Here is a 14,103-nt window from a genome sequence, read left to right on the forward strand (position 1 = left end):
TGGATCCGGAGCCAGTTCACTCACACACTCACACACTCATCAGTCACTCACACACTCACCCACTCATCAGTCACTCACACACTCACCCACTCATCAGTCACTCACACACTCACCCACTCATCAGTGACTCACACACTCACCCACTCATCAGTCACTCACACACTCACCCACTCATCAGTCACTCACACACTCACCCACTCATCAGTCACTCACACACTCACCCACTCATCAGTCACTCACACACTCACCCACTCATCAGTGACTCACACACTCACCCACTCATCAGTCACACACACACTCACCCACTCATCAGTCACTCACACACTCACCCACTCATCAGTCACTCACACACTCACCCACTCATCAGTCACTCACACACTCACCCACTCATCAGTCACTCACCCAGACACTCGCCCACTCATCAGTCACTCACACACTCACCCACTCATCAGTCACTCACACACTCACCCACTCATCAGTCACTCACCCAGACACTCGCCCACTCATCAGTCACTCACACACTCACCCACTCATCAGTCACTCACACACTCACCCACTCATCAGTCACTCATCAGTCACTCACCCAGACACTCACCCACTCATCAGTCACTCACACACTCACCCACTCATCAGTCACTCACACACTCACCCACTCATCAGTCACTCACCCACACACTCACCCACTCATCAGTCACTCACACACTCACCCACTCATCAGTCACTCACACACTCACCCACTCATCAGTCACTCATCAGTCACTCACCCAGACACTCACCCACTCATCAGTCACTCACACACTCACCCACTCATCAGTCACTCACACACTCACCCACTCATCAGTCACTCACCCACACACTCACCCACTCATCAGTCACTCACACACTCACCCACTCATCAGTCACTCACACACTCACCCACTCATCAGTCACTCATCAGTCACTCACCCAGACACTCACCCACTCATCAGTCACTCACACACTCACCCACTCATCAGTCACTCACACACTCACCCACTCATCAGTCACTCACCCACACACTCACCCACTCATCAGTCACTCACACACTCACCCACTCATCAGTCACTCACACACTCACCCACTCATCAGTCACTCACCCAGACACTCACCCACTCATCAGTCACTCACACACTCACCCACTCATCAGTCACTCACACACTCACCCACTCATCAGTCACTCACACACTCACACACTCATCAGTCACACACACACTCGCCCACTCATCAGTCACTCACACACTCACCCACTCATCAGTCACTCACACACTCACACACTCATCAGTCACACACACACTCACCCACTCATCAGTCACTCACACACTCACCCACTCATCAGTCACTCACACACTCACCCACTCATCAGTCACTCACACACTCACCCACTCATCAGTCACTCACACACTCACACACTCATCAGTCACACACACACTCACCCACTCATCAGTCACTCACACACTCACCCACTCATCAGTCACTCACACACTCACCCACTCATCAGTCACTCACCCAGACACTCACCCACTCATCAGTCACTCACACACTCACCCACTCATCAGTCACTCACACACTCACACACTCATCAGTCACACACACACTCACCCACTCATCAGTCACTCACACACTCACCCACTCATCAGTCACTCACACACTCACCCACTCATCAGTCACTCACACACTCACCCACTCATCAGTCACTCACACACTCATCAGTCACTCACACACTCACCCACTCATCAGTCACTCACACACTCACACACTCATCAGTCACACACACACTCACCCACTCATCAGTCACTCACACACTCACCCACTCATCAGTCACTCACACACTCACCCACTCATCAGTCACTCACACACTCACCCACTCATCAGTGACTCACACACTCACCCACTCATCAGTCACTCACACACTCACCCACTCATCAGTCACTCACACACTCACCCACTCATCAGTCACTCACACACTCACCCACACATCAGTCACTCACACACTCACCCACTCATCAGTGACTCACACACTCACCCACTCATCAGTCACTCACACACTCACCCACTCATCAGTCACTCACACACTCACCCACTCATCAGTGACTCACACACTCACCCACTCATCAGTCACTCACACACTCACCCACTCATCAGTCACTCACACACTCACCCACTCATCAGTCCTAAACTGTAATCTTTTTCTTCTCTGTGGACGTAGAACTTAGTGTGACAGGTAAATGTTGTTCTTTACTATAAGGTTTTATGAGCTCATCATCATCAAATTAATGATAAAATATAAACATCTCTAAAAGGAATTCAGAAAAATGAAAATAATGATTTTTTTAATGACAAAAATGACAATCCAGAAAAAAAAAATCTGTATAAATCCTGGTGATGTAGCTTTGTATAACTGAATAAAATACATACAACTAATAATAACCATGCCCAAGCTCGTGCTCATATTTTACAGACTAAATTAGTATATATTAAAATATATATAATATAAAAATTAAAAACATTAAATGCATTAAAAGCTATTAGATACATGTATTTTATAATACAAAAAAACAAAAAAAAAGCTCGCATAAAATTAATTAAAGATTCTTTAAAATAGCTACAATAAACTACATTATGGGCCTCGAAATTTTAATTATTATTTATCGTCATAGTGTAGCATTCATCGGTTGTTTTAAAAGTCTTTATGTATTTTATGTAAAAAAACAAAATATCACAACGTGGGCGGGGCATAGCGCATATGAAACCGCCCCTCACCCACGTGTCATTACAGAAAATGGCGGCGGTGAGGAGAGCTAAACGCATGGCAGCGGCGCAGACCGGATTCCTGTCTCTGAACTCGAATCCACCCAGTACCACCCGAACCCGTAAACGGGTCAGTAAGAACAAGAAGAAGAACTGGAACAAATACAGCGACATTCAGGACGTGGAGGAGTTTCTGGACGACGTCAGACTCCAAGAAAAAGCCGCGGGGTGAGCAGTGTGTCTCTGTGTATCTCTCTCTTTCTGCATATCTTCTGGTCTCTCTCTCATTCTCTACATCTCCTTTTCTCTGTCTCTCGCTTTCTGTGTCTGTCTCTTAGTCTGTGTCTTTTTTTAATTGTGTGGATTGAACCCCTCTTAATTCAAGGTCTTTTATTGTCATTAAAATTACGTTTATGTTGCAATAACTGGAGTTACAGTCTTAAAAGGTCAAAAAGAAAATAACTTGTGGAGTTTATGAATAAATATTTACAATATGGAATATAACGAATTCTTGGAAACAGTTAAATCTGGGGAAAAAAGAGTAAGAAAAATATATGGAGTCTCTGCGTTTGTCTCGAGTTCCTTTTTAAGGCGAATCTTCAGAATTTAGAGCTTATTGAAGCCTCTGTTGTGTGAAGGACTCTGCTAACTCTCTCTGTGCCTGTTCCACAGGGGTGTGATTGCGGATAAACCAGACAGTAGCCTCTTCTTTGTGGACACTAGAAACGAGGAAGTTGTTTCTGAGCCAGGTAACTGTTCCATCTTGTCATCATACTGGCTGTGTGTTATTTTGTTTTTAAATAATTTCTGAATGCAGATTTTGGGACCCCTGGTCTATATTGATATTGTGTTCTGTCTCTGCTCTAGAACCCAGTGGAAAGAGGAGCAAGAAGTCAAAGCCACTTCGGATAGATTTGATTCTCCAGCCCGATTCTCATGTGCCGCCTCCTAAAGAGTGAGCCCCCCCCTTATCTCCTCCTTGTGTGTTTTAACCAGATGATGTTTCTTCACTCTTAGAGTTTGAGACAAAGATAAAGTCAGACAATTTAGATGTTTACATACTGTTGGCCTTTTATATAAAGAGTTAAAATGGGTGGGGAAAGTGCCCTCCTCGAGTGACATGGTTTTGATTGAACAATTTTGTAAATAAAATCAAGAATCATGAGTCCCTTTATTATGTGGAACGTATCAAATCTGATATTTGGCCAAGTGTCAATGCTGAAAGTGGTCAAATCAGAATTCATCTGTAGTTTTAGCAAATCACTCGCCAAGAGTCAGTTGGAGATTTATTAAACACAATCCCTGAAGCAAGGTCAAAACCAGAAGAAATGTTCCAAAATCCTAAAAATTAGAACAGTACACATCCAAAAGACAAAAACGAGTATTAGGCAAAAAGTCAGAAAATCAAAACCGTAGCCTGTTTAAGAATCTATACTCTGCACTCATATAGACGAAAGAGTTTAAAGGACCACTACGTAGTGCTTTTACATTTTAAATTACAGCTTCAGAATAATTGTGAACCTCCACTGAGCAGTGACAGGGAGAATAGAGCCTCTGTAGTGGCTACTCTGGGCTCAGCACTGCAGAAACTGCACTATGTAACTTTAGGAGGATCCCACCTGCAACTGTAAGGGGAGCCCAGGAGCAAAGTGTTACCTAGTGCTGTTTTAACACTTGTCCTCAGTCTGCAGTGGCAGCCTCCACTCTTGGAGCAGAGCAGCACTGAAAGATGATACACTTTAACGCTGTCCTTTCTGCTCTGTCCTGTCCAGTATTTTGGCCCATCAGCGTCCCAATGCCAAGAAAGAGCGGCGCATTGCCCAAAGGGCAGAGAAACTGGCAGCTATGGGCATTTTACCCCGACGAAAGAAGCTTCTTCACAAACCAGCGACAGCCTCTGTTCAAGAGAAGCCAGTGACCAGTAAAGACCCAGAGAGACCATTCTACGATCTCTGGAGTGCAGGCGGTGAGTACAGCTGGTCTCTGAGGTCCAGTTCATAGAAATGGGGTTCTGTTTACTCACAGAGATTAAAGAATGTTATGGTATTGTTTCCTAGGTTAGATTACAGGTGCGGTGGTATTATGAGCCTCTGTTATTTCATTAGTCACTGTTGGTCCAGTGTTGGAATTTGTCTGTAAAAAGTTTTTGCCCTGTGACGATCTCATCCTTGCGCTCCCAGCATTTCTTTGGGAATGTGAAGACAACCGATTGGGACCCGGAGGACTGTTATGTGAACGGTTCTTCAGGATCTGAGGGTGATAGACATGTCGTGCTCACTTCTCATGCCGTTCTCATAGTAGTAACTTGTTCGGTGTATTTACTAGTTTTAGTTATTTTTGAGAATAATATTAAGGTGTTGCTTTTAGCGCCTCTTGAAATGGAGTCCAGCATCCACCTGAAACAGCAAGATCTCAGTGTCTGGAGGCCTAAACAGTTTAACAGTGTGTCTGTCTTTCAGGCCCTGAGACAGCAGACCTGTATTTTCTGGAACAGACCAAGAAGAAGTTGATTAAGGTATGATTTATAGTTTACAGAGATGTATAAGAGACAAAGACGATGTTTGTGTATCATTAAAACACTGTTATCCTGCAGAGGCCAGAAAAGCTGAATAAGAAACCTTCGGTTCTTCCAGCTGTTGAAGTCATTGCTCCTGGTGCCTCCTACAATCCAGACTTCTTCTCTCACCAGGTGCGCACAAGTTCCGTGGCTTTTGGTTTAGTGTGTGTGTGTGTGTGTGTGTAAGAATAAATCATTATTTGTGATCAGGGTAAAATCAGTATTTCACAGACTAGGCTACTCACTGACCCCCTAAGATTTGGTGTTAAGTAGTGAGCTATGGCTGGGGTCTGTTGGGGCAATTGTGCTGCGTGATGTCTGCTTTTTTCTGTGTTTGTGAAGGTTCTCTGTGCTCTGGAAAAGACGTGTGTGTGTGTGTGTGTGTTCTTTAGGCTTTGCTGCTGGAAGCTCATGAGGTGGAGGTAAAGAGGTTAAAGGCCGAGGAGCGGCTGCAGCGACAGATCGCCATAAATAAGAGTGACATTGCAACTGTGGTATGAACCATCAATATATTCCATTCCACCAAGTTTCACAATGTAAAACTTGCTATATATATATATATATATATATATATATATATATATATATAAATAAACAAACACTGCCCTTTGTACAAAAGCTCATATCTCCAGTTCAGGTATTTGTGCATCACTAACGTTATGTGAAAATCTCATTTTTTAGAAACACAAATAATGATCCAGATTTACCAGGAAAACCTTTCTACAAGCCCTTTTCAAACCCTGTCCAATCAAATCTTCTGCCTCCCTCAAACTGTGCATGTCTGTGCAGGAGACCACATTTAAAGAGCAGATTGAAGGCCTAGTGGAGGAAGAGGAGGAGACTAAGGAGGAGGAGCCTCAGGGAGAAACTGCTGAAGATGGGGCCGTCGGTCCAGTGGCCCAGCAGGAGAAGAAAACTGAGAAACAGAGAAAGAAAGAAAAAGCGGAAAGGAGAAAGGTAAGGAAACGGAGTGCAGAACTGCTTTGTGTCTGGTTCTGGAAGCTGAGCTACACTGAAATTATTAAGCTGTAAATCACGCCGTTTTCAGGTTGTGTGTGTGTTTGATCATTCAGATGTGAAATGAAGTTCTCAAAGACTGAGCTCGGCTCACTCTCCAATCAGACTAAAACTCTTTACATGAATTCACCAGGACTTGCAGAGGAAGGCTGAGAGGAAGATGATCGCCAGCCGCCAGCAGCTCTTCAAGCTGCGCTCTATTGGTGCTGAGGTGAAGATGAGAGAGCAAATGACCAAGATTAGACGAATGAAACGTGCAGCTCAGCTCGAGGCTCAGAAATCACTACCCCACCGCCTGGGCAAACTGAAGTCAGTCTGGTGGCTTTACTCACTGTGTACAGAACACTCTGAACCTCCGATACTAAACAAATATAATGATGATTATACAGTAGTTTCCTGAGGTTGTTGACGCTGCTTATGTTCGTGTTCTGTGTTTGATTCTTGTGCAGGTTCCAAGCCCCTGATCTGGATGTGCAGCTGAGTGATGAGATTGCAGGTTCTCTCCGCACGCTCAAGGTCTTTCTCTGGTTTCTAGTATTGATATTTATTCCTAAATGCACTCGATGCTTGTTTGGCATTGTGCAGATGTTTTTAATATTTACATTAGGATTAATCTCAGGTCTGTTAATCAGGAAATATTTCCACCGTCACTCGCTGAGTATATAACGTCTAACTCTAAGTCTTGTTTCTTTGTTGTGCAGCCAGAGGGCAGTGTCCTCAAAGATCGGTTTAAGAGCTTACAGAAGAGGAACCTGATAGAACCCAGAGAACGAGCCAAGTAAGAGTCTGGCCTCTGTTTAAAGCTCACATTTACTCCAATGTTAAAGTCCTAATGATTTAAATATTCTTAGTTTAAGTCACTACATGGCCTTCCACCAGAATACCCCTCAAAAATGCGTTTGGCATGTGAACCCGGAAGGCTCCTCAGATCTTCAGTCTTCTCTCTCTTAGTTGTTCCAAAAAGCAAAACTAAAACCTCTGGTGATGCTGTTGCAGCCGTTACACTCAAACCGCTGGAACAGCTTTTCAGTAGACACACGAGAAGCCCAGAATAGTGACGTTTCAAATGTAAATTAAAAACCTACTACTTCAGGCTTTCATGTAGTGATTTAAACCTATTCCCTATTTTATTGACCATGTTTACTTTAATTAACATCTGTTAATCACTTATTATTTATTATTAATATTTTTCCCCTTCTATCTAAAGTATGTTTTCATTCAGTTTTTTTAAATAAATAATTGCCTGTCAAGCACCTTGAATATCAATGTAGTTGGTTTGAAAGGTGCTATATAAATAACACTGATCTTAGAAATAACACATCGTTGAGTGTGTGCTTAGTGTCTGAGGTATTTCCAGCTCGCGCAGTTCTGTTGTCTTATGTGTGTTTGTGGTGGGTTTGTTTTCCCAGGTTCAAGAGGAAACACAAGGTGAAATATGTGGAGAAAAGGGCCTTCAAAGAGATAAAGTGATCATGGTGCTGCTCCCCCACCCCCAAGGTTCTCTCTTCAGATCAGTGGATAATGCCGTGGATCTTCATTTGTACTGAAGGGGTGCAGCAGAGTTCCTGAATTTATTGTTGTGATGTTTTTAATCACAATATTCCCACATTGTTCTGCACTAAATCCAAGTAAACAGGATACTCTCTGCAATTAAACGTACAGTGGGTCAGTGCTGCTCAGGTAATGTTAGTTTAACACCGTAACCATAACTGATGCAGAGGAGTGAACCTCGAACTGTAACTATTCATTAGAATAGAGTCTTCAGTGCCATAAATGATTTGATATCCATAGAACCTACCACCATCTTTAAATCATTATCAAACACAACAGAAATCATAACATTGATATGGGGTGTTAATTCATTCCCACAACAAATGACTTTTTATGGCATCAGAAATGTTTAATACAGTTTAAAACTCCAGTCAGAGTGAAATGCCATAGTTATTTATTTTAATTGTTTAAGGGAAGGACTTTATTATAATAGACTTCCAAGCCTTAAAGCCCGCTACCTCCAATGCGTCCTGTTTTTTTTTTTTTGAGTAAACCAAAACTTTGAGTTGATTTGTCTTCAATCTTCAGTGAGATCCTGGGGTCTGTTTGTGCCCAGGGACCTCTCCTTGTAGTTCTAGGCCCAGGAAATCTGGCCAAGATCTGGAAATACCTTTTAATGTCACAGTTTTTCTTATAAAAGCCTGGGTCTGAAAGCAACATCATTTTTGCTGCTTTTTTTACTTTTCAGTAAAAGCTACCGATTGTAGCCTTTTTTTTTTTTTGGTCCCTCGCTCCAGCCGAGGCTTAAAGCAAGTCTCCTGTCTGCCAAACGGTCCGGGCTTAACACAGGCGAAATGGCCCACCACAATACCAGAGGAGATTAAAGACTAGTATTTAACTCTGAATGTTGTCTTTGACCCCCACCCTCCACCCCTTAATAAAAAAATGTGTGAATTTCAAAAGTTCTTTGAGTGTATTCATTCTATAATTTATTTATGTTTTTTTGGACAGGTGAAATTTTAAATCCATCCTGGTACGAATGTTTTGTAGCCAGTACTGGTTTTATGTGCAAATGTCTATATATATATATATATTTTTTTTTTTTTTTTTTTGAGATACGCACATAATAAACAATTTGCAGCTCTTGTAGGTGTAGTATTACTGGTATAGAGATGTGTGTATGTAAAAGGAAGAGAAGGCAGGCTGTAGTTGTGGTGCCAGATTCCTGGCGTGAGGCAGTGAGGGCAAGGGGGTTGCGCCAGGCTGGTGGCTGATTGGTGAGCGCAGAGAAAATCTGCTACAACCGATTAGCACACGCTTCACTGAGTCACAGCCCACAGCTATCACCCTTCTGTCAGCACTGCTCTCTATCTCTCCATCTCTGTCTCTCCCATTATGTATCATACACTTTTCCAACCGTATCCTGTTTCCACTTTCCCTTTATGGCATGACCCTTCTGTCTCATCATGGAATACACGGAGTTTCTCAGATGCAGAATTATTCAAATGTTCATGATATATCCACTTCATACACCTGACCCTCAGATCACCCGGAACACTTTTGCTTCCACCAGGAAAGGGAGGGTTAAGGGAAAGTGTGAGTGGAAAATGTATTTTCTGTAATTATTAAAAGACATAATGGGAATGGGATACTGGAAACCCTCTGAATCATGAAACAGAATCAAAACATCCCCAGCAGATCGACAGTACTGAAAGCTTCAGAGACTGGAGAAAATCAGGCTCCACTCTTAATAGATCTGAACAGTCCTCAGCACTTTGTGTGCATCATAACCTTCACAGAACCCACACTGCACAGCATTGAAGTGTTGGAGGTTCGGAAAAATGTTCCTTGTGGTCCTGTGAGTGTGTGGGTTCCCTCCAGGTCCTCCACTCTCCTTCAGAAGTCTGAACACACATCTTGGTAGATGGAGTAAATGAGATGCTTTCCACAGCAGTGTGAGAGAGTGACTGAGTGGCCAGGTGAGGATGGCAGTGCTGATGTGGGTGATGGATGGCACTGGATGGTAACGCAGGTGATGGATTGTGATGGTGCTGATGTAGGCATTGGATAGTGTTGAATGTTGCTGGTGAACGCGATGGAAAGTGCTGGTAGAGGTGCAGATGATAGGTGGTTATGGTGCTGATGCAGGTATTGGATAGTGATGGTGCTGACGTAGGCGCTGGGGTGCTAAGGGTTTTGACAGACTGCAGGTGGAGGCCGCAATGATTTACTTATTGGGAAAAAGGCCTGTGATCCCTGCCTCACTCTCAGGAAGTGACGTGCTTCTCTGGCCATCTGTCTACACATTAATCCCCTCAGCGCTTAGCGATATTACTGCCTGGCTTATCACCGTGGCAACAGGCCTTCAATCCTAACTCGGCAATGCTCCTACGTGATGTGGGGGGCGAGATGAGGGAATTTGATGTAAGTGCACAAATACCTACACACGTGCACATTTTATATACACACACACACACACACACTGGTCAGCCATATCATTAAGATGTTTATATTCATTATTATTATATAACTTGTTTCTGCACTTATTGTCCACTGAGAGTTCTACCCGGAGGAAACCCACGCAGACACAGGGACAACACACCACACTCCTCACAGACAGTCACCCGGAGGAAACCCACGCAGACACAGGGACAACACTCCTCACAGACAGTCACCCGGAGGAAACCCACGCAGACACAGGGAGAACACACCACACTCCTCACAGACAGTCACCCGGAGGAAACCCACGCAGACACAGGGAGAACACACCACACTCCTCACAGACAGTCACCCGGAGGAAACCCACGCAGACACAGGGAGAACACACCACACTCCTCACAGACAGTCACCCGGAGGAAACCCACGCAGACACACGGGCAACACACCACACTCCTCACAGACAGTCACCCGGAGGAAACCCACGCAGACACAGGGAGAACACACCACACTCCTCACAGACAGTCACCCGGAGGAAACCCACGCAGACACAGGGAGAACACACCACACTCCTCACAGACAGTCACCCGGAGGAAACCCACGCAGACACAAGGACAACACACCACACTCCTCACAGACAGTCACCCGGAGGAAACCCACGCAGACACAGGGAGAACACACCACACTCCTCACAGACAGTCACCCGGAGGAAACCCACGCAGACACATGGAGAACACACCACACTCCTCACAGACAGTCACCCGGAGGAAACCCACGCAGACACAGGGAGAACACACCACACTCCTCAGAGACAGTCACCCGGAGCAGGACTTGAACCCACAACCTCCAGGTCCCTGGAGCTGTTTGACTGCGACAGCACCTGCTGCTCCACCGTGCTGCCCTGTGTTTTTATAATTTAACCGTTATTATTTATAAAACCAGTGCTTCAAGATGTTTTTTTTAATATATAAATATTCATAAAAATATATATTATATAATATATAAGCAATAATTTTGCTTTCAAGCTTAATTTGGCGGGGCAGGGAGGGGTTGATTGGTGGTGGTGTAACTTTATCCAGCTCAAGGTCGGGGGTCTGGAATCTATACCTTAGCTGCAAGGCAGGAACACACTCTGGACGGGGCCAGTGAAAAACAAAAAACAAGATAACAACTTGTTACACACACACACACACACACACACACACACACACACACACACAAGTCTCAGCTCATACAACATTCAAGGTGTTTAATTCAGTCATCATTTACAGTACACAAGTCAGAAACAAACAGAACCAAACCTTCCAAATAGGTCAGAGATATATATAAAAAAGGGAACAGCATATTTTCTTTAAAAATCAAGGATGAGTGCGGTAACATTAGAAGAAAATTAGAAAAGACCATCAAAGAGCGTTTTTTTTTTTTTTTATCTCAGGACGTCTAAACTCAAGGCTTGTTGGATCTCAGCAGAACTGTTCCTGAATGTTCTCAGATGTGTGATAGCTGTGTGTACGTTATCGAGCGGAGCAGACGGTGCCAGTTTTGCAGCTGTCAGTGAAAATGTTCACTTTTTTGCTAAAGATAGAATCTGGCTTATTTTAGCTGAAACTGCAGAAGCCTAAGGCTGTGATTTTCTCAGAGAATCATTTCTGGATGCAGTGAAGTCATTCAGTGTTATCTGCAACAGCTTGATGAAAGAAAAGATTAAAAATGGATTTTAAAAATCCAGAACCTTGTTTTCTGTGCACTTATTTTAATTAGATGTAATTATTGATATCATGTAAAGAAGGATTAGAGCATTGCACATTGACCTCATAAAAGATGAATGTGCCTAATCCCCAGAAGGTCCTGGGTCCAGCTTAAAAAGAACAAACACCTCAGAGTTCAGTTCAGTGCAGTTAACCTTCACTTGGCTTTGTGCGGTATTGTTTCTTTATGGTGGGCAGAATAATGCCAGTGCAATAAGCTGCATATAAAAACACCAGCTAGATCCTAATATGGCTTTTAGTCACAAGTCCGACTCCTAGATTCTTAAAGGTTTGTCTTCCATTAAAGGCTCTTAAAATGTAACATGGCTTAGCATTTTTGTTTGCTTCGTGACTACACTGAAATGTATATCTTGTGGCATGTGAAAATATATCGATCCTAATAAATAGCTCCAGCTAATATTTTTATCTTAGCTTTATATTTATATACAGATATATAAAGATTATTTAACTTTTTACTAGAGGTGATGTTACTTGTGTTTAGTCCTTTTTGCTGCCTGTGAATAAGTAAGTAATATGACATAGTATAAATAGAAATAGCTGAATAATCATTTTATATCCTTAGTATATCTCAAAAAGAGAAAAATTAGGTTTGGTCACTGGGTTTAAGATGATGTAACTCACTGAGGTTTAATTTTTTGGCGTAGGCTAGCGTAAGCATTAGCAGAGGTTTAGGATTCCAGGTAAAATGAATCTAAATGCTATCAGGACTCAGCTAGGTGGTGGAGCTCCCCTTTCTCTTAATGAATTTCAGATAATCCATTAAAGGATCAGTAGAGCGAACCAAGGCCGCGCTTCACAAACAACAGCTCAGCACAGAACCTTCTGCATCACAAACAGGGCTCATTCAGCTGAACTTTAAGCTGAAATGGAGCTAAGCCCTCGGGAGTTCTACAGTTCACAAGTTTGGAATTGTTGAACTTGTATAAAATAAATAAAGAAATAAATAAAGGCATAACATTTTTTCGTTCCGCTTGTTCCGAATTAAAATACACTTCTAAAATAGCAGAGAAATACATAGAATTTTCAATTTCAACCTAATCCAGAAATGATTTTATTATAAATCTCAAACCAGAACGAAAAAATCAAACAAACAAACAATAAATAAAATAAAAATGAATAAAAACCCAACTCTGTTCAAATCCCTAAGTTACCACCTTCAGTCTTGAACAGTACTAGTTTTTTAATTGCTAATGTATTGTGAAATATAATATATACCTGACTTTAATAAAACTATCAGAGAAAACTATTTCCAGCAGCTGATCGACCACTAGGAATAAATGTATTTATTGCAGCATTATTGATTATTTCTTTCGCTTCTTAATAAACAAACTGTTGTGATGTTTTGACAATACGTTGATTATAGAAAATAAAAGATGTGATTCAAACCTTATTGAATGTTCATGTATTTTCGTGAGTAAATCTACGTCCTGATTAATAGCTTCAGCAAATATAGTGTTGTTACCCTGCTTACAGATTATACCCTGGCTTCCTGCATTGCACAGTCTGTGCATACATCTTTTTAAATAACATACAAATAATGTTATACACCAATCAGCCATAAGATTAAAACTATTGTCAGGTAAAATAACTTTAACTATCTGGTTACAGTGCCCCCTGTCAAGGGGTGGGTAGGAGTCAGTGGTCTTAATCTTGTGGCTTTTCAGTGTGCAGTCACTGTCACTTTGTGGTTGTGTTTTACACCGTAATAAAAACTTCTTGGAACGTCATGTGGGACGTAAAGTAATGATCAACACCTTCTGTTTTGAAAGTGATTTCTAGTTACGTCAGCGATACACGCAGATCCCGCATTGATGGCTGATTTGTTGATGATGTTAGTTTTCTGAGAGGGATGGGAACCAGTGTTTATCCAGCTGCGCAAGCCTTGGTGAGTTATGAGGACATTGTCTAGTAATGGTCTCTGTGGTAGGAGTTTTTGGGTTGATCTGTGATCAGTGTTTATCATTTTGAAACCGTTCAAAGGAGACTATAAAATCTTATGTGGTTATTTACGGTGGCCAAGACAGACAACACAAATTTGCAAAAATAAAAACACATTTACAAGTTGTG

At 42.6% G+C, this 14,103-nt stretch overlaps 1 protein-coding gene across 1 annotated transcript; it reads left to right on the forward strand.

Moving 5' to 3' along the window:
* Nucleotides 1-2,794: 2,794 nt before the first annotated feature.
* Nucleotides 2,795-8,777, forward strand: LOC136678060 (ribosome biogenesis protein NOP53-like). The gene is made up of 12 exons (XM_066655861.1): nt 2,795-2,994; nt 3,439-3,515; nt 3,634-3,721; nt 4,539-4,732; nt 5,226-5,281; nt 5,360-5,455; nt 5,716-5,817; nt 6,113-6,280; nt 6,474-6,649; nt 6,790-6,856; nt 7,042-7,118; nt 7,750-8,777. Exons 1-12 carry the CDS (start codon nt 2,798-2,800, stop codon nt 7,808-7,810), a joined length of 1,359 nt encoding a protein of 452 aa, XP_066511958.1. The 5' UTR covers nt 2,795-2,797; the 3' UTR covers nt 7,811-8,777.
* Nucleotides 8,778-14,103: the final 5,326 nt, after the last annotated feature.

This window comes from Hoplias malabaricus, chromosome Y, assembly GCF_029633855.1.
Source record: "Hoplias malabaricus isolate fHopMal1 chromosome Y, fHopMal1.hap1, whole genome shotgun sequence".
NCBI lineage: Eukaryota > Metazoa > Chordata > Actinopteri > Characiformes > Erythrinidae > Hoplias > Hoplias malabaricus.